The sequence below is a fragment of the Rhinopithecus roxellana genome, chromosome 11 (genome assembly GCF_007565055.1).
Source record: "Rhinopithecus roxellana isolate Shanxi Qingling chromosome 11, ASM756505v1, whole genome shotgun sequence".
NCBI lineage: Eukaryota > Metazoa > Chordata > Mammalia > Primates > Cercopithecidae > Rhinopithecus > Rhinopithecus roxellana.
Genome location: NC_044559.1, coordinates 51,094,212 through 51,121,259, shown reverse-complemented (window position 1 = coordinate 51,121,259; position 27,048 = coordinate 51,094,212). Strand labels below are relative to the sequence as shown.

General features: G+C 51.4%; 1 protein-coding gene across 1 annotated transcript in view; it reads left to right on the top strand.

Annotated features, from left to right (window-relative positions):
• Nucleotides 1-27,048, top strand: part of TCERG1L (transcription elongation regulator 1 like) — a 234,818-nt gene that overhangs the window by 187,940 nt on the left and 19,830 nt on the right. Inside the window, exons 8-9 of the mRNA XM_010389429.2 lie at nucleotides 3,492-3,561; nucleotides 21,268-21,403. Of these exons, the coding sequence (XP_010387731.2) occupies nucleotides 3,492-3,561; nucleotides 21,268-21,403 (206 nt within the window). The remainder of the gene's footprint in view (nucleotides 1-3,491; nucleotides 3,562-21,267; nucleotides 21,404-27,048) is intronic.

Genomic DNA, 27,048 nt, shown 5'->3' with positions numbered 1-27,048 from the left:
GCTATCAGTGTTGGCTACAATAGTATCATAATATTTTTCCTGGTCTTTTGATTTTTTTTTTTTTTTTTTTTGCCATAGAACCAGTTGTCCTTGATTTTTTTTTCTCGTTGTGGTAAAATATACATATCATGAAGTTGACCATTTAACCATTTGTAGGTGTACAATTCAGTGGCATTAGGTATGTTCACAATGCTGTGTAGCTGTCAACACTACCGATTTCTACAGCTGTTTCCTCACCCATAGCAGAAACTCTGCCATGATTAAGCCTTGTCACAAAGATTTTCCCCTTACGTTTTCTTCAACAACTTTTATAGTTGTAACGTGTACGGTTAACTCCATTTGAGATACTTTTTACACGTAGACTTGTTCAGGGATGATTTCTGTCAAAAATATTTTTTATCGGGTGAATTGGCCCGACTTTCCTGGTTTTGCATGCTTTTGAGTTTTTGGTTGAAAAGTAGATATGCTAGGCATTGTACTGGGGCAGCTTTGGTGGAAATCGGATTCTCCCACTTCCCAGAGATCGCTGATGTGGGCTTGTGCAGGCGGAGCCATCCAAGTGCGCCTTTTCCAAAGTGATGGCCTTGAAGTGTGTGTTCTTCATAGCGTGTGGTGGCTGAGGCTTCAGTTCCCTTGTCTTTGCAGTCAACTGAGAATGGCAGCCTCTCTAATGCTATTCTTTTATTTTTCTTTGTTTTTTTATTTCTTCGAGACGGAGTTTTGCTCTGTTGCCCAGGCTGGAGTACAGTGGCACAATCTCGGCTCACTGCAACTTCTGCCTCCTGGGTTCAAGCAATTCTCCTGCCTCAGCCTCCCGAGTAGCTGAGATTATGGGTGCCCACCACCACACCTGGCTAATTTTTGTATTTTTAGTAGAGACAGGGTTTCACCATGTTGGCCAGGCTGGTCTCGAACTCCTGACCTTGTGATCCACCCACCTCAGCCTCCCAAAGTGCTGGGATTACCGACATGAGCCACTGTGCCCGGCCAGTGTTCTCAGTTTGAATGGGCAGAGCAGGTTGCCACAGCCAGGAAGTAGAAATGCCTGGAGGTGGCCCAGCATGGTGGCTCATGCCTATGATCCCAGCATTATGGAAGGTCGAGGGAGGTGAATCACTTGGGGTCAGGAGTTCTAGACCAACCTGGTCAATATGGTAAAACCCTGTCTCTACTAAAAACGTGAAAATTAGCCTGGTGTGGTGGCAGGTGCCTATGATTCCAGCTGCTTGGGAGGCTGAGGCAGGAGAACTGCTTGAGCCCGGGAGGCAGAGGTTGCAGTGAGCCGAGATCGCACCACTACACTCCAGCCCGGGTGACAGACTGAACATGGAGAGCCACTGAGTGTGGGCCTGGGGGAGGGGCTGCTGGGGGCCACCCCTCCCTAGGGCAGTGGCCACGGAGGTGGTCCCAGTCTCATGGTTTCCTCTCAAGAACATAACATGGAAGTGCTTACCGCAAACCCTCATCCTGCAGCTGGGCAGAGCGAGACTCTGTCTCAGAAAAAACCAGAAATGCCTGGAAGTGCTGGGCTTGGCACAAGTGAAGCTTGGGAAGCAGGGAGCATAAAGTGTGTCCTTTGGGGTCCTGGCCTGGAGGGCTGTGTTGGGCTATGGAGCACACGCAGAAGGCAGCCAGCGAGGAGGAAGTGGATGCCCTCCAGTGTCCTCTCTTCCCTTCCATGGCCCCCCGGTTGTCATCAGTGGTCTTGGCTCTAGACCAGTGGCTCTCAACTGGGAAGGGCAAATTTACCCCTGTGGACATTTGGGAAGTTCTGGAGGCATTTTCATTAGCATGGTGGGGAGGGGCAGGGATCAGGGAGGCTGAGAGACACCTGCAGGGTACAGGGCGGCCCCCAGGGCAGAAGAATCCAGCCCTGGAGTCAGTGCTGCCAGGGTCAGGGCCAGGGCACAGGGTGGCTCTCAGGGCAGAGCAATTCAGCCCTGGAGTCAGAGCTGCCAGTTTCAGAACCAGGGGCTGCTGGAAAGTCAGGAAGCTCCGCCTGGGCTGTGGCTCCTCCACCCTCCCAGGGCCAAGTTCTGCTCATCCCCTACTCTGCACTGCCCACAGGAATTTCTTCCCCCAAGGCCTGCATCCTTTCAGAAGGGTGGAACATCCACACAGGGTGTGCATGATGGACACTGCGGCCTTGCTGGAAGGTGCAGGGCAGACATGCCGTACCCCGGTCCTTCTAAGGCAGCCTCCGTGGTCCCGTGGCTTATGTGGGGCAGGGGCGACCATGAGCTGCCTGGGAAGCTCAGGTGGCAGAGGCCCCCAAGGATGATGCAGCATGACTGCGGCGAGCCAGGGCTTCCAGAGCCTGACCCTCTCCTCTTACCACGGGCCCCATGCTGCACACTGAAAACAAGCCTGTAAATAGATTTGAGCGGTGAGCTGGTAACAGAGCTATTATTGGGATTCTAAAAACAGGTGTGGAGAGAATTGCAGGGTTTTATGGAAAGAAAATGTGCAGAGACCCCTGCAGTTGTTGAAACTGATGTCTTTTCTCATCAGCTCTGCGCTCGTCCTAAGCTGAGCACTGTGTTCATTGCAGACCCTCCCAGGAAGGAAGTGCAGGCTCAGCAGTCACTGGGAAGGTGGCCCCCGGCTGGCTGGGAAGATGGTGGGACGCTCTGCCCAGCCCAGCCCAGACTAGTTCAGCCCAGCCCAGCCCAGCTCCGTTGGCCACCCAAACTGGGAGGGGTGGAATGAGCCAGAGGTAGACACAGAATGAGAAGCAGGTGGGAGGCTGTTGTGGTGCTCGGCACGTGTGGAAGTCACTCCGCCTGTCAGGGAAGAAGCAATGACACTCCAGACCATCTGCATGATCATCTTTCCTCTTCCCTCCTGGAGACCCATAGGAAGCACCAAAGCCCCTTTTTACTTTTTCATTCCAAAAGCTCATCGAGCATTTACAGGGCTGACCGCCTCAGAATGGAAATAGGGGGCCATGTCTTCAAAATCGATTTGGCTTTTGGAAGTAGATGGGCGTCCACAGTGAGGCACGGCTGCGTGCAGGGTAGGGGAATCTTGTTATCTGTTGTAGTGGCTGGAGAGGAGCTGAGCGTGGGCCTGTTGGAGGTGCTGCTGGCGGCCACCCTTCCCTGGGGCAGTGGCCACAGAAGTGGCCCCGGTCTCATGGTTCCCTCCCAAGAACATGACATAGCTTTGCTCATCCTGGGCCCTCGCCCTGAGGCTGAGCAGAGGTCCACCTGTAATTCTCCACCCTCCAGCCCCTCTGGAAGGCCCAGCACCTGCTAAACAGACAGTATCTAAAGAGAACCACTCTGCAGATCAGCACAGTCAGATTTCTGTTCTGCTGAAATGTAAAAGCATGTGTGCCAAGAGGAAACTCGTTGTAGGATTTCACATCAATCTTTAAGAGAAGCCTGTTGTCTTAATTTCTAGATAAGTCTGCTGGAAAGTGAGTGTCACCTGGTGGTTGTGCCAAAGCCCTGAGCGCTGACAACTCTGTTCATCTGATTTTCTTTCAGCTGACAACAGCAATGGGTCCAGTTCTGAAGACAGCAGGGAAGACCCAGATGTGAAAACCAAGAGGAACCGGTAGGTGGCCGTTCCCTTCCCCAGCGGGTCCTTCCCTACTGGGTACTCAGGTGATATAGAAAGAAAAGGCATCATTTTGACCACGTTGACTATGAGCAAAGAGCTAATTCAACCGCTGGACAGATGGTAAGAGGTCTCAGGTTGTCTTAGCAGTGTCCTGGGCACCTGCTGAAGCAGGTATCTCAGAGGCTTGGAGCACTTCAGACACTGTACACAGGGCCTGCCACCCCCAGCCTACCTAGGCGCCCACATGCTCAGCCCTGCTGTGTTTCCAGAGTCCTGTAGAAGTGGTCATGGGGGCCAAGTGCGTAGGTGGTGCCATGTGCTGTGTCAGAGGTTAAGTTTAGGGGTCAGGCAGCCCTGGCTTGGTGCTGCAGCTCCATGTCTTGCCTGCTTGATGACTTTGGGCAAAGTTAGCCAACCCTGATCTCAGATTTCTCATATGTAAGATGAGGCTTTGCAGAGACCCCAGTGGGCCCTGGGACAGCTGGATGAGATGATGCCTGCATACCTGCAGGGTGCACACGGCCAGTGGGTCTCCCTCCAAGTCGGCTGGTCACGGTTTGGTTTTGGGAGTTGCCATGCACTGAGGTAGGGAATCCCTGTTTTCCATCAAGCCAGGGGATGGCTCCTGCCCTTTAAGCCCTCCTGTGTGGCTGCTGGGCTGCCCTGCCTTGCCTGTGAGTTTCACATAAGGGGATGAATGTGGAAGTGTGTGTTTAAGTTCCCCAGAACAGGGAGATGGAAGGAATGCTGTAGTTGCTGGGCCCCATGTTTGGCAGAGAAGGGTGGGGAGGACTCTGAAAGGCAAATCAATGAGGGGCGCTTCCCAGGCTCTTCCTGAGCTGGGCTGTTATTGGCCCCATGATGCCCAGACATTCCGTTGGACCCTGGGTCCTGCCACGGCCCACAGGTGCGTTTGTCCTGCACCAGGCTCCTGTACCAGCCCTGCTCATGGGATACCCTAGGCTTGCAACAGGAACCCAAATGAACTGGTCAGGAATCTTAGCACTATATGCGTTTTCTATTTTTAAAAATGTACTTTTGCAGTAAGAATATTTGCCACGATGAAGGTAAAACAAAATCTTGACTCAGAGCCTGTGCCCATTCTCACCTTTTCAGTCCTTTCAACGTTTTAGCAAAGGATGAAAGGATGGTAAGGAAGAGAAGGGAAGAGGGAGCAAGAGCTGGGCTTGCGGGTGCCTAGCAGGCCCAGCAGCTGGGGGTCAGGGCGAACTCTTCTGTCTGCTGGGTGCCCATGGAGCCATGAACAAAACACATAGAACTAGACCTGAGTGGTTCAATAGTAAGCAGACACCACAGAACTTTCAGGAACAATGCAAAGAAGAATAACAGTGTCTTCCCTAAGCCAGGGAGGTGATCAGGTAGGAGGTGGAGCTCTCCTTCCCCAGGGGTCCTGCCGCCTGGCCCCACAGGACGTGGAAGCCTGTGAAACACTATGTGGGGAGGTCTAGGACCGCACGTGGCAGGGCCGGGGCTCACTGGCTGTGGAGGGAGGACGCCTCCTACTCAAAATCTCCTGGGCAGCTGTCTTCTTGCTACCCCAAATCTCCTCCATAAGAAAGTCACTTTTGGGGGGCCAAAGGATGTTGTGTGGGTCACAGGGGATGGACAAGGAGCACCTCTGATGGGGGCCAAGGGCTCCAGGAAAGGACCCAGTGCAGCCTGTCTGATTTCACCATCACACGTGGACCTCAGCTAAACTGGTCTCCGTTGGTCTTTGGGTATGTGTGCTTAATTTAAAACACAAGACGAGCTTCCTGAGGCACAGGAAACATGGAATGTGGCCATGAGTTGATGAATTTTGAACTCGTGTGGGTGGAAAAGCATGGCGGGATCCGAAGCAGTTGGGCTGTCCTCCTCCTCACCCGGCTGCACTTCCCATCCCTTGGGTCTGGCCTCGGTTCCCAACAGTTGGCATTCAACAACATCGAAACGCTAATTTTGGTTTTAATCATCCGAATGATTTCCGTCACTGAAAACCAACTTTGAAACACGCACAGAGGTTTTGCATGGAGCTGCCTCCGTTTTGGCAGCTGTTCATTTCCACGTTGGTTCCAGCCTTAAAGATTCCATGGGAGAGGGAGACTCTCAGGGAGGCTGTGGCCTGCTCTGAGGTATGGGAGGAAAACGCTTTGGCGTTCATTTTGCAGCCAGCCCGAGGACTGAGCACGCCCATCCCGTCCTGGGCATTCGTTCATAGACCGGTTTACAAAGCCATGCCCTCTGTTTGGAAGCGTCACCATTGGGCAGGTTTTCCCAAAGCTCTTCCGAAGCACCAGCCTGCACGCCCTGCTCAGAGCGAATCGCCCCGGGCCAGGCAAACCACCAGCATCACGGTGGCATTTGGATCCCTCTTTGGGAAGGTCAGTAAGTCCACGTACTCCTCAAGCTCCTAACTGCTCTTATGTATTTCTATGTCGTAGAATCAGGCCCGTATAGTTAGAGAACATGCCTCCAGGGGGCCTGCTGAAATCTGTCCATTTGGACCTGCCCTTTTTGTGAGGATAGCATCATTTTGCCTCATCAAAGAACACTAAAATTCTCCCGCAACGTGTGATTCATCAGCACTCAGATTATGATGTTTAAGAAATAAGCAAATAAGCTGAGATGATGATTGTTTTGGACACTGGTCTCCACTCCCCACATTTCCTGTGAAGCCTGGCACAGTCGATACACATTTTGGGCATTCATGCCCAGATGGAATTACATCGATTGTGAAAGTGACTCAGGTCCACATGAAACTTTTCCTGAAATTCTCTCGGAGGAGAAATATGTCACAATGACAAGCATTCAAATTACTGAAATAGTCTAATCGACATGGTGAGTGTCATTTCAAATAGCTTGTTATTTACTATTTAGAGGGATGCGTTCACAAGGACCATGCATCTTCCCTGGGACTGGAAAATAGACTCATGACCGCTCAACCCCTTTCTGCTCAGGGCCCGGAGGTGCTGCCAGTTTCTGATGAACGGGTCTTTTCATAGTTCAGACCTGCTTTGATCTTTGATCTTCTGGCTTTATAACTCTCCCTTTCAAATGGGCTCTGGGGAGCATCCCGTCCGCAGTCCCCTTCTGTCCGTCTGACCTCACGTGTACAGGGTGGTGGTCTCTGCTGACTGGTATCGCTGCAATTGTCTCCCAACTTCCCCCAAGAATGAGGGCCTGAGCATCAGAAACCTGGACGCCACGGCTCGAATCACACCTGTGATTTCTGGAATTGCTGCGGTGTTTTGAAGTGGAAATATATTTTCTTAAGTCGACAGATTGTTTTGTGTGGCTGTGGCCGCGGGCTTGTGAAATGCACAGTGTAGCTTGCATGAGTACTCACGGGAATGCCCCACCTATTTGCTTCCCTCCAGAGGGTGGGTGTGTTTTCAGTACTCTTTTCATGTAATTCAGTTACCCCGTATTTATGACGTAATTAGGGTTTGCCGGGGGGTTGATGCCCATCCCTGCAGGGATCCAGAGATCACCGAGTGAGTGGGGGAGTCAGTTTCCCCCAAAACTCAGTACTTTCTTCACAAGGCTGGTTATCAAATATTTGGCTCACTCTATCACCACTTGGAGGTATAAATTTATCAAAATCTCAGGTAGTTTCCTCTCCCGTGAGAGAGAACGTATTTGTTCTGTATTATGAGAAATGACAGGTTAACTCTTCAGTGTGGTCACTTCAGTGGTAAGAAACGCTCAACTTGAACGAGGAGGAAGAGAGGGTCAGAGCAGATCACAGGATGACAGGCAGAGGGACACGGGGGCATGGGCCCTGAGGGGACAGCCAGGGTGGGAGAAGCCAAAGAGAAAATGGTCATGTGAGGGGACATGGGTGCCGTGGTTTGCCTCTGGCTGTCCACCCAACCCTCATCTGGAATTGTAATCCCCATGTGCTGTGGTCTGGCTGTGTCCCCACCCAAATCTCATCTTGAATTGTAGCTCCCGTGATTCCCACGTGTCAGGAGAGGGACCCAGTGGGAGGTCATTGAATCACCAGGGCGGGTCTTTCCCCTGCTGTTCTTGTGATAGTAACTAAGTCTCACGAGATCTGATGGTTTTATAAACGAGAGTTCCCACACGCACACTCTCTCTTGCCTGCTGCCGTCTAAGATGCGTCTTCCGCCTTCCACTGTGATTGTGAGGCCTCCCCAGACACGTGGAACAGTGAGTCCATTCAACCTCTTTTTCTTTATAAGTTACCCAGTCTCGGGTATGTCTTTATCAGCAGCGTGAAAATGGACTAATACAGCATGTGTCAGGGAAGGGGACTTGTGGGAGGCGATGGGATCATGGGGGCAGTTTCCTACATGGTTGTCTCATGATAGTGTGTGAGTTCTCACAAGATTTGGGGGTTTAAAAGTTTGTGGAAGTCTCCACCGACCGCATTCTCTCTCCTACCACCATGGAAGACAGGCCTTGCTTCCTCTTCAACTTCCGCCAAGATTGAAAGTTTCCTGAGGCCTCCTGAACCATGCGGAACTGTGAGTCACTTAAATCTCCTTTCTTGGAGAATTACCCAGTCTCAAGTGGTACTTTATAATAGTGTGAGAATGGACTAATAGAACAGGTTAGGTCAGTTCAAAAGATCCCAGGAGATGGAGTGATTTCCATAAAAGCCAATTCTGTTGTGATAGGAGAGACAGATGTCGTAAGATGGCCCAGTGTGTGCTTAGCTGCCTGACACTGGATTGAAAAGGCTCAACAAATATATGAAAAAACAAATATACTCAAGGAGTAATAGTTATTTTACCTACTTTTAACTATTTATTATGGAAAAGTTTCACATAAAAGCTGGTACAACATAGTTTGCCTCCATGCATTTATTTTCCATCATCAACTCAAGGCCAGCGTTTTTCTGCTTTAGTCCATGCCCCCTAGATTAGTTTGAAACAAGCTCCCAACATCGTATAAATCTTATTTGTAAATATTCTATAATACTAAAATACAAGGATATTAAAAATATAAGCATGGTAACATAGTCACATCTTTAAAAACAGAAATGATTCCTTAACATTATCAAATGGGCTCCCTGTCATGGTTTAAATTTTCTTGACTGTTTTATTTTCTCTTAGAGGTTTGCTTTCATATCAGGACGAAGTCAGTTTCGGGTATTGCCCTCTGCTTCTCTCCTAAGTCTCTTTTAACCTGCTGGTGTGTTCCTTTCTATGCTTCATTTTTATTTTCTTCATTTGTTTTTGAAGGAGCGAGAGGTTTTTTACAAGTATGCATTTCCCATTGTGTGGACATAGGTCATTTCATCCCTGGAGAATGGTATGGACATAGATCATGCCTGGGGCATGGTTTAGGGGCGTGTTCTTCTGTCCTCTGTGTATCTGGTAAATCTGCAGTCAGATTCGAGCTTTATCGTGGTCAGGTTGGATTAGTGCTCTGGCAGGACTAATGGCGGCTTTGAGCTCCTTCCATCAGGAAGCAGGTGATGTCGACTTGTCTGTCTTTACATGATACAAGCAGATGATTTATCTTCACCTAAGACTTCCTTAGAGATTGCTGAGTGCTCATCTCTTAATTCTGCCATTTTATTCACATTTACTAGCTTGCCTACTTTCATCAAGATGAACTTACCCTCATAAACCATTGACTCCCTCAAGATACTGTTTAAACTGAAAACACGCAATGAAGCGTTGATTCTTTCCTTTAAATATCAATTTCCAAAATACTGCATCGGTTCCCTGGTATCCTCGAAAGATGACCGACTCACTGTGAATTGGATGCAAACGTGGCTGATGTTTTAGTCAAATTTAGTTACTATCTTTATCCTTCAGAAGACAATGACAGAGCTAACTCTTGGTTATTCTTGGTTCATTTTCCCAGATGTGAGGTGTATCTTATGAAAATATAGGTGGATGCCTTTCTTCCGTCAGGGCATTTTCTTGAATTGCTTTCATGTCTGTTCTGTTTCGTGGCTTGGAGTCACCTGTGAACTGTTTGGTTCTCCCTCAGCTTCCTCCTGGGTCACCTCCTTTGCACGCGGTTGACGCTTCGTCATTATCTGCTCTTTCTGGATTTCCTCTTCCCTTCTCGCCTTCTATTCCTCCTATGATGTCATTTATGACATTTATTCACTCTTGTGTTCCTTCTAGTTTATTCTTCATTTCCACTTTTTCCCTTTCATTTCTAATTATTTCCCAGATTTTCTCAGACTGTTTTTCAAGTCTTTGACCAATATTCTTTTTTACTCATTTTAAAATAAGACATATGCTGATATTTTATAACACCTATTTTTTTTCTTTTAATGTTTAGCTCCTTTTTGAATAGTCAGTTGAATTGTCATTCAATATCTGGATGTGCCTCCCTGTGGTTTCTCTGCCACCTGGGGACGTTTCTCTGCACGTCAGTCCTTCTTGGTGGTGGTCTTGGTAGTGGTATATGGGGTGGGAGCATGGTGGTTCTCTGTCATCCCTGTTTAGATGAGACCGTGATAAGAGCAGTGGCCCTGGGCAGTATCCCAGGTCTGTGGCTCTGGGACTCCATCCTAGAGTCTGCTATTGTGACACGGGCTGTGTTTTTGGGGGACCTGTCTCCAGATCTGTGGTTCTGGGGCTCCCTCCTAGAGTCTGTGATTGTGACGGGGACTGTGTTTTAGGGACCTGTCCCTTTGCTCTGCGTTGCACTCTATCTGGACCTGCCCCTCCATTCCCTGGCATCTCTGTCTGTTGAGGCAGCTGCTGTACTGAGCTCACCAGTCTATGTCTAGGGTCCAGCCATTTGGAACCTCCTGGGCCACCCGGGCTCCTAAGAGGTTTGGACCCTGGAAGGCTTCTGCTCTTGTCTGCCTCTGCTTACCATCAGCCTCTTAGCTGCAGGGGCCTGGGGGCTGTCTCTTGGCCTGGGAATGCTGCTCATGACAGGGTCGCAGGCTGGCTGGTGTTCAGGGCCTGGCTGGGACGTGCCTCGGTCTCTGTCTCTGTCTCTGTCAGGGCCCTGGCCTGGACTTGCCCACGCACGATGGCATCTCTGTCAGGGCCCTGGCCTGGACTTGCCCACGCACACTGGTGTTCCTGGGGGTTCTTCACCCAGCAGTATGTGAAGATGTTGTGTATGGGCCTTTTGTTCTGTTACTCTGACAATCCGGTGTGCTTTTGTTCTGTTGCTCTAACAGTTCGGTGTGAGCTTTTGTGACTCTGGGGAGATAAAAACACTTCCCTTCTGCCTTTGTGGGATTTAGTTTCCTGCCGTTTGTTTTTGTTTTAAATCTCAGCATTCCTTAGAGTCCAGAGTCCTGTGTCCTGAGATGCATGTGACTGGGCTGATGTCTCCTTCAATATTACCTAAAATCAACACCTGGAGGCAGCAAGTAGAGACAAGAAAATAGGTTTTTGTTACTGAGGGTTTGCTTTTTCAGTGATTAATCAGCCTCCGTCAGCCATGCCCCAAATTCTAGAGCCAAGGTGCCCTGACTGTCTCCCTCAGCTCTTGTCTGGCCCCGTCTAGAGTTCTGAGAGCTCTGAGACCAAGATCTCAGATTGAGAGCTTTGGTAATTTTGCAAATATTACCAGAAAACTACCTGCCAAAGGACAGGACGTGGCCTGGTGTCTGTGCTGCCCTGGGTGGAGGTAGGTGCTGCCTCTCTGGAGCCACCAGAGTGTGTTCTCACATAAGGAGACTGCACAAGTTACAGGTGCAGAAACACGTCCTGGGGAGGTGCTCAAGGGCCTCCTGATTAATTGCTGGGGAAGCCTGGCAGCCGGCACTGAAGCTGGTACTGAAACACAGTCCCCAGCAGAGCTCATCACAAAGCAGGAGCTCAGGCCAGAGCTGCCGCCTTGCAGCACGGAGCTGCCCCGCCTCCCGCAGCTGAGAGCTGGAGCTTGCTGCTCACTGGGATTCTGCCCCCAGCCAGGATGAGGCCACCAGCAAATCCTTTTCAGCAGGTGTTTCGCCTTCTGAGTGGCTCGTAAACCTCAGCTGGCAGAGACTTCAGCCCTTCCCAGGCCTTGGTGAGCCTGCCTCTCAGCATGGTGGAGAGTCCAGGAGGCCACAGCTCCCATGGCCTGATCTCTCCTCATTCTGCCCCCTCTCCCCAGCATGGCCCATGTGCCATAGCCACACGGACAGCAAGTGCACACGGGACAGAGGAGTGTGGTCACACTGAAGACTGGGATTTAGCTGTCCAGCCACGGTGGGGCCTGTCTGGCCTTAGGCAGAGCCAGAAATGGGTTTGTGATTCCCGGAAGGGGTGAAGCGGGCAGGGCAGAAGCAGGGGTGCTAGGCAGTCAGGAACTGGCCAAGCCAGACAGGCCAACAGTGAGCCTGTGGCTGGGACACAGATCCCTGGAGATTCCAGGCAGCCCAGACCCCAGCTGGGAACTCACGATCGCTCCTCCAGGAAGATTTTGCATCCCTGCCCATCCCAGAGCCCCATCTCTGTGCACTGGGCAGTGTCACCTCTGCGTAAGGGCGGAGGAGCAGCTGCTCCTGCTGAGTTCACCCAGCGGCCTGCAGGGTTCCTACTCAGGGCCAGCGCCAAGCCCCAAAGCAGGGTTTTGTTGATGGCCGTGATCCATCCTGGGGAGGCATCCATCTCGATGCCATCATTGGCTGTGAATCCCGACCATCCACGTGAGCAGAGCAGGCGGAACTGACGCCCCTGTGCTCCTGTCTCACCTGGGGGCCTGCAGCCCACCCTGATTGATGTGCCAATCTTCCTTACAGCTGCCAGAGGCACGCTTCTGCACTGCACAGTGTCGAGGCTAAAAAACTGGAGAATACAGATCTTTCAAAGTTTGTCTCATCTGAAGACCATTTGTTACAACCACACGTTAGAATGTCTGAGGCCCCATAAGGCAAAAGATTCACAGAAACTTTGATTCCTGCAGAATTTCGCATTGTGTCTAACACCAGATTTACAGTCTGGCGGTATTTTGATGATAAATTCCCAGCCCTCTTTGCTGGAAGAAAGAACAGGTTCTTCCCATCCATAAAATTAAAAAAAAATGAGATGTCATCCAGATGAACAGAGGGCTGGAACCCAGCCTGGAGAGAATGGGTGTGGATGATCAGAAGCTGGCAGAGATGATGAAGGTGAAAAATCATCACCACCACCACCATCATCATCTTCACCACCATCTTCGTCACCATAATCATCATCTTCATCACCGTCATCACCATCACCATCATCACCACCACCATCTTCATCACCATCACCACTGTATCATCATCACCATCATTGTCATCAAAACTATTTCTAGACCAGCCATTGTGTTAAATATTTTAAATACATTATGTCAGTTTTTCCACCTGGACAGTGGGGTTGTGCTGGTGATGAAATGAGGTTATGGAGGGACACTGAAGAGGAGAAGGTTCGACATAGTGAGCCCTCGGTGGATTTAAGGGATTCTTCTTATGTCCTTTAAATCTTACAAGCAAATCCCAAGGGGTTGCTACTATTATTATTTCCACTTTATAGAGGAAGAAATGGAGGGTTGGTGAAATGAAGAGACTTGCTCGGGAACACAGAGCACACACTGGGAAAGCCCGGGTTCCGAGCTCAGAGACCACGCATTTCATGAGTGCCCAGCACTCTCTCCCCAGCTCACCCCTGCAATGCAGATCCTGTTGTTCTTGTTGTTGTTGTTGTTGTTGTCATTTGGGGGATAAAGAAGGTAAAGCTTGTAGAGGCCAGTGCAATGCACATCCACAGACAGGCAGCAACGAAGAGCCAAGCCAGCAGGGGGTCCAGCCTTGCTTGGGTCTCGAAGTCTTGCTCTCCGCTCCTGCATGGCGTAGAGCTGAAAATATCAAAACCATAGTGCACTTGCAAAAAGTCACCTTGTTTTATAAATTTCTCTGGCAATTTTGTTCAATGAGAGTAGAACTCAGTGGCCACTCATTCGGAAGACTTACAGAAATGTGGCAATAATTCCATGCTGGACAAATTCCAGAAACATCGCTCAGAAGGGCAAGGTCTGCGATGCCAAGACAAAGGCTGGGGTGGGACGGGGACTCCTGCATGCTGAGAGAGGAAGGCTGGAGACCCTGGAACCCTGTTCCTTTAGAATCTGGAGCTCAACTGCATAGGATGCTAGTGGGTCTTACGTGGGTCTCCCGCAGCTCAAGAGCCTGGCAGTGGGCCCTGGAATTACAGCCTTGGAGACCTGTCAGAGGCCAGAGATCTATGGGATGGTCAAACCCTGACCCAAGGGCCAGGCAGTGTGTGCAGATTTGCATCATCTTGTAGCATCAGCCAGGCAAGGAAAGTTGCACCTTGGTCTACGCCGCAGTGATCGACAGAAGAGTGTCCCCTCACTCTCCAGGAGCCTCTGCTGCCAGGACAGCCTGATGTCATGGCTTCACCTGGTGAGGCATCTTTTCCTCCAGGTGGCCTCCACCCACTCATGCCCTACCTGGAACAATGCATGACTTTCAAAAATCCACCAAGGAAACCATGGGGCAGTCTTGGATGTCCAGGAAATCATTTCTGAAATGCGTTTGAGAAGACAGGGGCAGGGCCTCATCTCTGTGGGGTCCTGACGGAAATTCCCACGTGCTCCAGAGGCAGCTCCGGACAGGAACCTGCTCCCGCCCTGGCTCCCCGGGTGCTGCCCAGAGCTGTCTCTGCACTCCATGGCTCAGGGCGGCCCCTGGCCAGGCAAGCAGAGAAGCGAGCACTAAGTCAGGACTCGGGGCAGTCGGAGGCCAGGATGCGTCACTCTGTTCAGAGGCTCTGGGGTCCCATGTCCCTGGGAGTGAAAGGTCACGACCCTGCCATGGGTGAGGAGACATCAGGACCTGGATCCTCGAAGGCCTCTGAGCACTGCCCCTCCATACCCTCCCCTCACTGACCTCCTTGCCACTGTCTCTGAAATATTCTTAGATGCTCCTACCTTAGGGCCTTTGCATAGCTGAGCCCTGAGTCTGGAATGAGCCTCTTCACCTCTTCCTAGGATCTGCTTGTGGGTGTCCTGCCTGCCTGGTGATGGTCTCAGACCCTTCCCTCAGCTGCGTTCGTTCGTTTGCTTTTTGTGACTTCCTGAGCATCCAACATCTTTGAATACACCACCCAGTTTACTAACTTGGTGGTATTGGTTATTTGTTACTCTCTGTTCCTCCCTCTAGGATGGGAGCCTAGTGAGGGCAGGGGCCTGGGATCCCAGGGTCTGGAGCAGGGTCCGCTGCAGACACCAGCAGCTGCGTGCTAACCAAGGGGCCCCACGCAGCCCTCTGCAGGCTCCTGCAGGTAAGGGTTTCTGTTCAGTCTCATGACAGCCGTGTGGGGCCAGTGGGTTCTGTAATAGATGAATGACCTGGGAGGCTCAGAGAAATGAGGCAGGTTGCCCCAGTTGGGAGGACCACAGGGTAGTCCCCATGGAAATGCCTGCTGAATGTAATTGAAGCGAATTTGGTTGCACCCGAGTTCTGACAGCAATTCTCTGACACCAACTTGGTGTCCTACAATTAAGTCTAGTTCTGACACCAACCACTCAGAGATACTGCAGACCCCACAGGGGAAGGGCTCAGCCCTAAGAAGACCATCCCTACCTCAGACACCAGCTGTAAGTGGGGTCCCCAGGCTACCCTCACATCTGTCTGATTTGGTTACAAATTCTGGAGCTCTCACCACCCTCCTTCAGGTTTGATACTTTGCTAGAATGACTTGTAGAACTCACGGAAAGTGCTATGCTTGCGATTCCAGTTTTATCTTATGATCAAGGTGACAACTCAGGAACAGCCAAATGGAAGAGACTCATGGGGTGAGATCGGGAAAGGTCTCAAGGGCAGGGAAATCCACTGGTAATATTCTTTTCTCTGTCCCCCTACATTTGTCTTGCTGCCAGCATACTGATTTGTTCACCAACCAGGGCACTCCTGAAACTCACTGTTCAAGGGTTTTATTGGGGTTTTATTACAGAGAAATGATTGATTAGTTTATTGATCACTGGTGAGAAGATTTAATTCAATCTCCAGCCCCTCTCCTCACCCTGGATAGCAGATGGTGGGTGGGGCTGGACATTCCAACCCTCTAGTCTTCAGGGCTGGTGTTTCCTGGCATTGCCAGCACCTTCGTTGAGACTAAGAACCCAGTGAGTGGCCTCATTAGTGCAACTAAGATGTGGTATGGTGGAGAGGTCTCCTTATGAATAGCAAAGGTCATTTCTAGTGCTTAGGATGTTCCAAGAATTTTTTGGAGCTCTTTGCCAGGAACTGGGAGTAAAGACCGGATTAATTATTTGTTATATCATAGGCCTAACATTTAAGTTCCCAACCCACTCTTCCCCAGCAAACAATACTGCCAAAGGGCCCTTGGGGAGGCTGGCAGCATGTGGCATGGTGCGGTCACTTGTTGGAAGTGAGGCTGTGAGAGACATCGTTTATGACAAAACAAAACTGAAATGAGGGCTGGCACAGCCTCTGGAAACCTCCACAGACTGGTTGTCAGCAGGGACCTCTGATGGTAGCATGGCACCTGCAGGCTGAGACAAGACTATGCCAGAGGCAGGCCAGGGCCGAGGGGGCATCTCGGTCACTGTGCCCACACCTGGGCCTCACAGCTCATCACCAGCATGGGTGTGTGGTGCTGTCCATCTGCAGGGCTGTAGCTGGGGACCTGGCACCTGCAGGCTGAGACAAGACTATACGGAAGACAGGCCAGGGGAGAGGGGGCATCTCTGTCTCTGTGCCCACGCCCAGGCCTCACAGCCCATTATGAACATGGGTGTGTGGAGCCGTCTGTCTGCAGGGCTGCAGCTGGGAGACCTGCTAAAGGCGTCTGTCTGGTGCTTCCTGTGGAACATTTTTATGAACAAGCTGGATGAAGACGCAGGAGGCCTGTTTATCAAATTTATAGGAACTGCAAAGTTGGGAGGCAGAGCTAGTAAGTTGATGGCAGAGTCAAGATGTTTAAATATTTCATCAGGATGAAATTAACAGGATCACATTTGCATCATAGAATTGCAGTATTGCGAGGCATTTCCAGACCGTCTGGTCGGAAGCATATATCTTACCATGAGTAAGATCCAGAGAGTTTCCATATTTTGGCCAAGGTTGTACAGCAAGTCATCCTCACCTGTAAGGCTCAAAAACACCTTGACCTCGTCACATCTGCAGACAGGCCTCTCCAGAACCAGGTCCTCCCTCCCATGTCTGCATTTTCCCCACATCCCATGGCAGCACCCCGGCAGAGTGACGCCATCTCAACCTGTGTCAGCGTCTGTGTCTCTTCCCTGCTCGTGATCTGTCTTGGAGCTGTGGTCCACTAGAATGTCTGCTGTTTCTGCAGAGTCTCTCAAATAATTGTGTTCATGGGAACACCAGCCGGAAGCCCAGCGCAGGGACCCCTCTGGCACTGACGTCTCTGCACTGTGGATTTCAGCCCTGACACAACTGTGGCAGCTGAGGCTTCACGTGTGTGTAACCTTAATTCATGTCCCACTAGACTGTAAGCTCCTTGGGCAGTGAGGGGCTCCTTGTTCCAGCTACAGCCTCGCAGGGCCTAGTATGGGTGGACACACCGCACCTGCAAGCTGGAGAGGGCGGGAAGGAGCAGGAGGGGTTGCTCTGAGTGGTCGATGTGGACCATCTCACTGAATCCACACGACAGCCCTAGGTGAGTGCTAGGACCACCTCATGGGAGCATGCTGGGGCTGAAGGCGTCAGTACATTTGCCCACGTAGAGGTTTGGATCTTGATCCATCCAGCTGGGCTGTCTGAGCCTCCATCCATCTGGGTAATGCTGTGATGAGGCACCTGGGTGTCAGCCTGCGAGGGAGTGGGTGGGTGCCTCAGCCTGGCTGGAGAAGCTGAATATCACACATCCCATTCCTCTAGCCTGGAGCCAGCAACTGCTTGGTGTTTGTCATTCCTCTGCCAGGGCAATGGTTCCAACCTCAGAGATGGTTCTGCAGAAAGGATCTGGGTGGAGAGAAGTGCCTCTGAGGGTTTAGGGGTGAGCTCTGCACCCACAGCAGGTGTGCACAGCCTCAGATGGATCATTAAAGTGTCTTGTTTACAAAGGGAAAATCGTGGCTTTGGTTGCAGTGCCTGGAACCCAGCTCTGCTGGGTCTCAGATTTGTGCATTTTACTGGATAATATGCTGCCCTCTGCACATGGGCAAAATCAGAAAACCTCAGTTTTACAGACTTACCAGCTTGGGACAGATGCATGCATGTGCACACACACAGGCTCACACACACACACGAATCATTAACAGATTAATTGGCCAGCTCAGAGGCTGGGGGAAAGGACAGAACCAGGAGAAGAGAGCTCAGGGGTGGGATGGTCACCACACTGAGGGGCAGAAGGCAGGGAGGGGCTGACCCTGGGCGTGAGGGCCCCCCGCCCAGGGTTATAGTGCCCAGATTTCAGGAGCACCTACCCTGGTTAAAGGTTGGCCAAGACCAGGCCCCTTTCAACCTATACACTGGACCTGGAAAACTTCCCAAATCCATGGGTTACCTTAACGAGGCTTCTGTGATGCAGTAAGGCTGCCTCCCCGGCTGGCAACAGGCAGTACTTATGCACACCAATTAGTGCGTCCTCGGGGACGCCGCCTTTACCAGCAGGAAAACCATGGCTTGAGTTATCTTTACTAAAAGGATTAGAATTCACTTTTTGTTAAAGGTACAGAAATCATTCAGCCATAAGAATATCAAAGATATATTTAACTAGTTTGCATTTGCTTTCAACCGATTCTAACAGAACTGATAGCCATTTGGAAGGTATGCAGCAGTCCTGAACAGAGTATTGTGTTGAATACGCTTCAACACACTATCACCGCACAGTCAGAATGTGCCTTTTCTTCTTATTTCAAGTTGCAACAATACAGGCCTTGTTTCACATTTCTATTTTTAACTAATGAAAATTTGTTACAGGGAAATCCTAATTATACCCTTCGGAGTACCATACAATTGGAAATCCACTGGTAATATTCTTTTCTCAAAATTCCATGTAATTGCATAAGAAGCAGAGAGTGTAAATTCTCTTGGAATAGTTGGTCTATAAATACAATTCTCGAATGGGCTGAGCAATCTTTTTGTTTCTTTGCACATTTTGTATTCGTTGGGATTAATCCGTATTACAGCCCCTGTGAGTGAAAACCCCTTGTTAGACATAAGGGCATCGTATATTCTCAGCACATCCTCAACATGGTACTAATGAATTTCCCAGGACCTTGGACAGACCATGAGGAAACACTTCTCACTTGGCAGGTATTGGGAGGCCTGGACGGCCGGGTCTGGCCCCTAGATGACCACCTGTACCTTTTCCCGTCTGACCCCTTACTTCCTCTCCAAATGAGGAAGTAGTGTAATCTTCACCTAGCATCCAAACATCCTGGGGGAGGCCCACGTGGGCCACATGAGCCTGCATGGTGGGAGCTGTCCTATACATTGGAGGACATTTCACAGCATCTCGGGTCTCCACTCCCAGGTGCTGGTAACATCTCCCCAGTTGTGCAACCACAGATGTCTCCAGACCTTGCCAAATGTCCCCTGGGGCAAAATCATCCCCAGTGGAGAATATGGCACTATTGTCAAAACCAGAGCTGGACAGTAGTTAAAGCCGTAAAATCAGATTATATTCACAACTGTTGCAAAGGAGGAAAAGAGACCAGGATCAATTCCAAATTTGGCATGGAAAAGCAGGAATTGATAGCCATGGTCAGGGTTGGGGGTCAGTGGATGGAAAATTAGCAAGAGCAGACTTCAGGGATCAGGGAGTTTTGGCTGAACCAACCTCAGCAGATTCTTGCTGAGTCGGATCTGGGGGATGGCGGAGGATGAGAAATCTGATAAGGTTTCCAGGTGAGCAGATTAAGGGAAGGGCGGGGAAGGCTATGGCTAATCAGTTTAGCAGTACTTTTGCTTAAATTGGGCAATGCAAAGGTGAGCATGGAAGTTCAAAATCCTAGACCTACTGAAAAGTTCAGGGGAGCTTGGGGAGACCGTGGCCCAGGAGAGACTCTTGCCTCTAGGCCAAATCAGAAAGCTCAGACAAAGGTTCAAAAAAATCACAATTCAGATCCCAGGGTGAGCTGGTTTTGAAAGGAGCAGGTAAGGCCCATGCCTTTAGACACATGTTCCTGCCATTCCTACATCTCCAAGCACTTAGAGAGCTCCCAGAATGTAGGAGGCCCTAAGCCCCTGCTTGTGAGAAGACTGCTCTTCATGATTGCTGGCTGAGCTTGACCTAAGTGCAGCAGAAAATGAGGGAGCTCGGCCAGGCTCGGTGGCTTGCGCCTGTGATTCCAGCACTTTGGGAGGCCAAGGCAGGCAGATCATGAGGTTAGGAGATCGAGACCATCGTGGCTAACATGGTGAAACCCCGTCTCTACTAGAAATGCAAAAAATTAGCCGGGCGTGGTGGCGGGCGCCTGTAGTCCCAGCTACTTGGGAGGCTGAGGCAGAAGAATGATGTGAACCCGGGAGGTAGTGCTTGCAGTGAGCTGAGATCGCGCCACTGCACTCCAGCCTGGGCGACTGAGTGAAACTCCATCTCAAAAAAAAAGAAAGAAAATGAGGGAGCTCTCAAAGTCTGATGATGCCATGGGTAGGTGTGGGAGCAGGGCCAGGCTAGGGAGCAGGCCCATGAGGGCTCAACATGGTCGGACCGAGGGTGTGCCAAGCCTGCATGGGTTGAGTCTGCCTGTCCTGGAGAACAGGCTGCATCCTGAGGTGTGGGGGGGCAGCTGATGGACCTGTTCCCAGGCAGGGCCAGGGCGGGAAAGAGGGGAAACCAGACACAAGAAGAACGGTGTCTGCATTTGGCCGAACATGTTCTTCCAGCAGCAAACTTTTAATTTTTTCAAAAGGATATTTCTAGATGCTTCTTAGAATCCAGTGTAGAACCATAAAGAGATCTATCCACGTGCAGTTAAAATAATGCAAGGGGGAGAGTTGGTACTTGAAAAAGGTGGGCCTCTCACATTTCTTCCATAGGAGTAGGGTCCCGCCTCCCTGCGCTTGTGGTTTGAAAGGGAGTGCTGGTCAGCTGCCCAGCCTAGCATAGTCAGCTCGTGGGGTCCCTCCCTCCCTGCCCACCCTGGGTTCCACCTTGTGCAGCTCCTGGTGCTGCCCACAGTGTCTGGGGCCTTGGCAGGGGCCACCCCTCTGCTGCAGGAGGGAACTTCTCCAGGGCCCCTGGGTGATCCCATTCTCCACTGTCCTCTGTGCCTGGGGAGGGGTCCCAGCCTCCTTCGTTGTCACTGAAGTTTCCCTTTGGGGTTAGATCTCAGGTCACAGATGGTTCTGTGCATAACTGTCTTCCAGGCATTTGTCCAGAACAAAGGGGCCATGAGTGAGCGAAATGATATTTCGGATGAAAAGCCTGCTACTTACCCCTCCATGACCCTGTCTCTGCAGCGGCACCTGAGGCCTGGCTTCCCTGCCATGGGCCGTGGGCAGCACGGGGACCTGGAGTGAGGGCCTGCCCAGGAGACACACCAGTTGGCTGCCGGGGTGTGGTTCTGCCTGCACCTGAGCTGCAGCTTCTCGCAGCCGGGCCCAGGGCTGGGACTTCAATTCCAGCCTCCTGCCCTGGACACAGCCAAGCCCCGTGCCTGCCAGGAGCAAATGTGCCACCTTTGCTGGGGAGACCACGTCAGGCTTTGTGAAGAGTTGTCAAAGAGACTGTGTTTCTGAAAGAGTTACCTTAAGGAGGGTTTGTAAAGGTTGCAATAAGAACCAGCTGGGTCCCCATGAGTGTGTCTAACTCTCTGCATCTTGTGTCCCTGAAGGACTGAAGGCTGCGGGAGTCCCAGGCCAGAGGAGGCACAGAGAGAGGACAAAGGCACGAGGACGCCACCCCCCCAGATCCTCCTGCCCCTGGAGGAGCGCGTGACCCACTTCCGAGACATGCTGCTGGAGAGAGGGGTAAGGTGCCGCAGCTGAGCGGCTGCACTCCTGCGGCAGACCCTGGGGAACAGCTGCTGAGTGGCTGTCCCTGCCTGAGGGACGTCTCCTCCTCACTGAGTTCATGATCAGGCTGAGTGACGGTCCTGGCCTGAGAGATGATGTGTCATCCTTACTGAGTTCCTGATCAGGCTAAGTGACCATCCCAGGGCCTGAGGGATGCCTCCCCCTTACTAAGTTCCCGATTGTGCTGAGTGAGGGGCAGGTGGTAAGTGAGTGGAGGCTGAGGGGCAGCCAATGTGGAGAGGAGGTCCTCCTTCACCTCTGAAAGGAGAAAGGTGCCTTTGTGGTTTCACCTGTGGGCATGAGGCCTGAGAGGCTGGCAGGTGGGGTCCACCGAGAGGCCAGGTCCTGGGTGGCCTGAGGAAGCACGCACGGCGCAGATGGGGTTCCTGTGGGAGCTGGGCCAGGTCACGGTGCCCGACCTCCCTGTACAGCTTCCCCATGGGGTTATCCATCCTACCTAGTGGGACTGCCTCCCCTACAGATGAACATGACTGTTTTTAAAATAAAATTTGGATATCTTCAGTGTAGCTGATTTTCAAATCTCACTTTGAATTGTGGGCCAGGGGGGATTTTATATTCAGATCCTCTGTCAATGACTATCATTTCCTGCTTTGGCTCTGGGTATAAAATGAGCCAGAGGCAGTATTTCAGCCCGGTTGGATTTCCTCAGAAAATAAGGCTGAATGCAGACGGCAGTGATGGGCCCCACGTGTGAGGATGTTTATAATGAACACACAAACGGCCTTTCAGACTGAAGAGCAAGTTTCCTCTGCAGCCAGCACCCACCCCCAGGCTGCTTCCTGGCCCTCCCACAGCTGGTAACTCCCAGGGTCCTGGAGAGGAGGCAGGGGTGGAGCTGCCTGGAGACGCAGCTCCCTGCAGAACAGAGAGGTCTGAGCAGAGCCCTCATAAGGGTTAGGGCTGGGATGCTGTCCTGGGTCTGGGTTAAACCCTGGGGGAACAGGAAACATTGAGCAGATCCTACCCCTTAGGAATTTTATGGAGGAAGGAGCTGGTCCCACCCACCCCCAGGGACACATCTCCTCCAACGCCCCTTGAATTTGAATGTGTGCACCTGTTTACGTATTTCATCGTTCACTCAAAGGTAAAACAGAGCCCTGGGCCTCAAGGAACCTGAAGGAAAAGTAGGCGTGTAAGCTGGTGACTGCAATGCCGTGCGTCAGGCTGAATGAACACACGTGCCGAGAGGCACGAAGCATGATGTGGACTCACACATGTGTGGAGCTGGCCCTGGCATGATGCGCTGCCTGGGTGTTGGTTTGTTTTGCAAAAAAATGTTATTTGGAAAGCTATTTTTACTAGGCTCAAATTTTGTTTTAAAACAAGACTTTAGTCCCTCCCTCTTCCTGCCCCAGGCTTCCTGCCCTCCTGCTGCTCTTGGCATGGGGGTCTTTGTGGTAGTTTCTCCTGACTTGGCCTCTGCAGAGTGGTGAAAAGCTCTAGCCCTGCCCCAGGGGCTCCAGGGGAGGTGCCGCCAGGTGTTCCCCGTGTGCCTTCACGGACTCTTCTTCATCCTGGTGGACGGCCTGATGCCCAAGTGTCCAGCGGGTGACTGGGCGGCCCTCTCACAGGGAACTTGCTTATATCGGCACATGCCCTTGTGACTGCGTCTTTACCGAGATGGTCACCTGCTAGGAGAGCCCTGCCTGGGAGCAGGGTCAGGTTCGGGGGTGTCACTGGGCGAGAGGCAGGAGAGGCCGTTTTGTGACCCACAGGTCCAAGTGCAGGCGGTTTCCCAGTCCTTACTGTTGTGCCCCAGCGACTGCATGGCCCTTGTGGAAATGGCTGGAATTCTGAGTTTCTGAATACGCCTGGCCAGGCTGGCCTGGTTGGATTATCAGGCAGGAGACATGACTCGCCTTCCCTGAAACATGAATGGCATCGTGAACATTTGGGAAATAGGAATAGAATATTCCCTTTATCTTGCTAACGTCCAAGGTTTCCATCTCAACATTTGGGAAATAGGAATAGAATATTCCCTTTATCTTGCTAACGTCCAAGGTTTCCATCTCAACATTTGGGAAATAGGAATAGAATATTCCCTTTATCTTGCTAACGTCCAAGGTTTCCATCTCTTTGTTTTGGAAATGAGGCAGGCCCAATTCACCAACACAGTTTTAAACTAACCTACCTGCTCGAGAGGCCGGCCTTCCCTTCCCGGGCAGGGATGCTGGCGGACTCCGTTTATGGGCCTCTTGAATTTCTCTAAACGGCCTTGGTGGAGAGATTTTACTAATGAGATTTTCAGGGCCTTTTTACCCCAGTGAGGGTGGGTGATTCGTTTCCACTTTTTCTGCTCAGATTATTATACAGGAATCAGCAAAATCATCTGAATGTGAAGCAGTAACCACAGGGTTGTGTGTTTACCCCGAGAGAAAGGGACCAGGGTGAAGCCTAGTCCGGTGTCTCATGAGGATTTTCAGGAGAGGCCTACACACAGCTCATGAGTAGAAAAGATCAACCCAAATTTACTGTGAATATCATAAAGCAATGCCACCATTCATGACTTTTCAGCTTTGTAAAATATGCTGGCAGATTTGCTCAGCTCAGGAGAATTTGATAGCTAAACCCATAAGGTTTCTAGCTGCTTAACAATGAGGCACAGACAGGTCACTTTTTCATGGACTGAGTGATTAATAAGATTTTTTATTGCATTTGTTCAATACTTAAGTTCAGAAATTCATGTACTTGTGGAGTGATGAGGGGTGGACCCTGGGGTTTTTAGTAGTTTAAAAAGGGCAGGCTTTGGGCCCTGCCATGGGGATTGTGCCCTGGGGCAGGGGGATGAAGGTTTTGTGGTTTTGTGGCATGTAAATGATGGTTCAGCAGAAGGTTCGTTTTTTGTTTTGTTTTATTTTTGTTTTTTTCTTGCTAGTACAAATCCCAAAGAAGCTTTCTTTTAAAACTTTAGTCCATCAGGAGCAAGTTTAATTGAACAGCAGGTTATTAATTTAATCCTGCTATTTAGGTAAATACATTAGAGACATTTTATTGAGAACACTTTCCTTCTGCAAAGTCTCTCTCACAAGTAGGTGATGCTCACCCAGGGGCCAGGAGAGAAAGTCCTTTTGAGAATACTCGATTTTGATTTAGGGACTTAGGGGCTGTCCTTGGTCCTTTTCAGGGATCCCTCTGCGGGTGACCCTGGGCCAGCTTCCCAGCCATGACCAGCCTCGGGGACCCTGGCTGGCACTGTGGTGGGCTACACAGGAGAGCCTTGGGACCACGTCTGCATTGGAGTGAGGAATTCACAGAGCAGGGTTCCTCCAGGCTTCGCTGTGATGGTTTCTCCCTGCACTAAGATGGGTGTTGACAGCGAGGCTGTGGCGTGAGTGGGCACAAACCAGACAGAGGCCCCTACAGTCCTAGGCAACAGGCGCCCCTCCCAGGCAGCAGGAAGGGCAGCGTTGACCTGTCCGTCTCCCCGGATGAGTAGTGTCTGAGTGCTCTTCCCTCCAGTCAGACACAGGCAGCTCTGCCTCCCAGGAGCTTCACCAGGCCCTCGGCTGGGGCGCACATGCGCAGAAAGGCCTAGGCTGCTGCCAGGGAAGGGGAGGTGCCTGTGGGGACAGCACCCTTGAAGGTGCCTTTGGGAGTTGGGATTGCCCGCTCTAATTTCTGGAATGGGATTATAATTACGCTTGTGTGAAAGTAACCCTCAAAAGTAAGTGAAATCAGCTGGCTATATTGTGGAATAACCGTGTAAAATTGCGTTTATTCAGCAAAAGAGAAAACAAAAAGTTAGTAAACTACTCCGAGCCCTGAAGGTGGGGGTAGGCGTTGATGTGCCCCGAGGCGGGGTAACACAGGGATGCAGACGGAGGCCTCGCCTGCGGGCCCAGGTTCCCTTCCACGCTCACTCACAGTTGCCCGGGTCCACCTGGGGCCACCTGGGCTCACAGGAACTCTGTCTGTGCTGGCCACTTCCACTGTTAAATGTTAGGAATTTAACACCCCAAGGGCAACCCTCAACCGAGGAAGGACGGGGGTCAGTAGGTGAACACCTGCTTCCCAGTCCTCAGTAAGGATACCTCTCGGGCAGATTTGGGCACCTTCCTCGCCCCATGGCCCACCCTCCATTGCTGGCTCCTCTCCTTCCGCGTGTCCGTTCCCAGGACCGCCTGGAATCACCTTCCAAACAAACGCCTGCACCCTGGCCCTGGCCATGCGGCTTCTTTAGGGATCTGAGCTTAAGGCAATGGCCTCATCTTCAAGGATGAGGTGGGAGCCCGGTCATTCTGCCCTGGGCTGCCGCGCTTTTGATGGTCGGGGACTCTGGAGCAGCCGCAGCCAAGGCTCCAGGAATGTTCCCCATCCCTGAGAGCAGGCAAAGTCCAGGGGCCAGGAGAAGAGGGCCGCAGAGGGGGACGGGTTGAAAGGGAAGGAGAATGGCCAGGCAGTTTCTCAAAAATGAAGTCTATCCACATGCAGCTGGCATCATTAGGGCTTGTGGCATCATTAGGGCTTGTGGGAGGCACATTGTGGGCCTGGGGGACGGGGGGAGAAAGTCCTGGGAAGGAGTCCGCTGGGGGTGGGTTGGGGCATCTGGGCTCAGGAGGGGCCAGGTGGGCTGCAGATCCAGGCAGGCATCTCCAGGACAGGCGGGAGCCGGAGCTGGAGAAATAGAGCAGGCAAATCTGGACAGAGCTCGGGGATGGGTGTGGCCCAAGTCTTCAGCCCCCGCCCTGAAAGCGGAGGTCCTGGGCTCAGGCCCCAGGGAGGTTTTTGAACCCTCCTCATGTGGCCACTGGGAGTGCTGTGTGGCCGGGGCCCATTCCCCCACTCTCAGTGGTCTTGAACTTCTGCTGCCCCAGCAGAGGCCTTGGGTCAATTTTCCTGAGACCAGGGGAGGCAGGAAGAAACAGGAGAGATGAAGATGGCAGGAAGGGAGGGAGGGTGCTGGCACTGGCCACGCAGCCTGCAGCCTGAGCTGAGAAGACAGGGTGGGGGGCAGGGCCCATGACTAGGGACCAAGGGACCTGGAGATGCATTTCGGCTGCTGGGGTCTTATTTGGCGGCTGCAAGGGCAGGCCGCCCTCAACACCTTGGAGCAGTCTGGCTTGTCTGTCTGTCTTCTTGTGTTTCCAACACAGCATGAAATAATATAACATAATGTTACCTGGGAGCTTTATTCATTTATTTACATGAGTGAATTCCATGCAGGCCCCAAGATAACCAGTTGCAGCCTGTCCTCTGCCCACGGGGCATGGGCGAGGGGAAGGGCAGGCTGTGCAAGGAAACGGTGATCGTATTTCAAAAGTCCAGCTGCAGGGTCATCAGGAGATGAGGGTAATTGTGACAGATTGCTTCCTTCCTCAGGACGTTTGCACTCATAAAACCCAGAAGGAAAAATCACCTCTAATTAGATTAACACTTCATGCTCCCGGTCTATTACGGCCATTTGAAGATACAAAGAAGTAAAAGTAAATACATTTTGTTTGACAATCAAATTTCATGAAAACGTTAGCTTCCAGGACTTTCATAAAAGAAACCAGGTTTGTCTTTGAGATGGAGGTTTGCCATGTTTGGGAGACCCTGTATGACCCAGCTTTCCTTGAGGGACAGAGACCGCAGCTCCT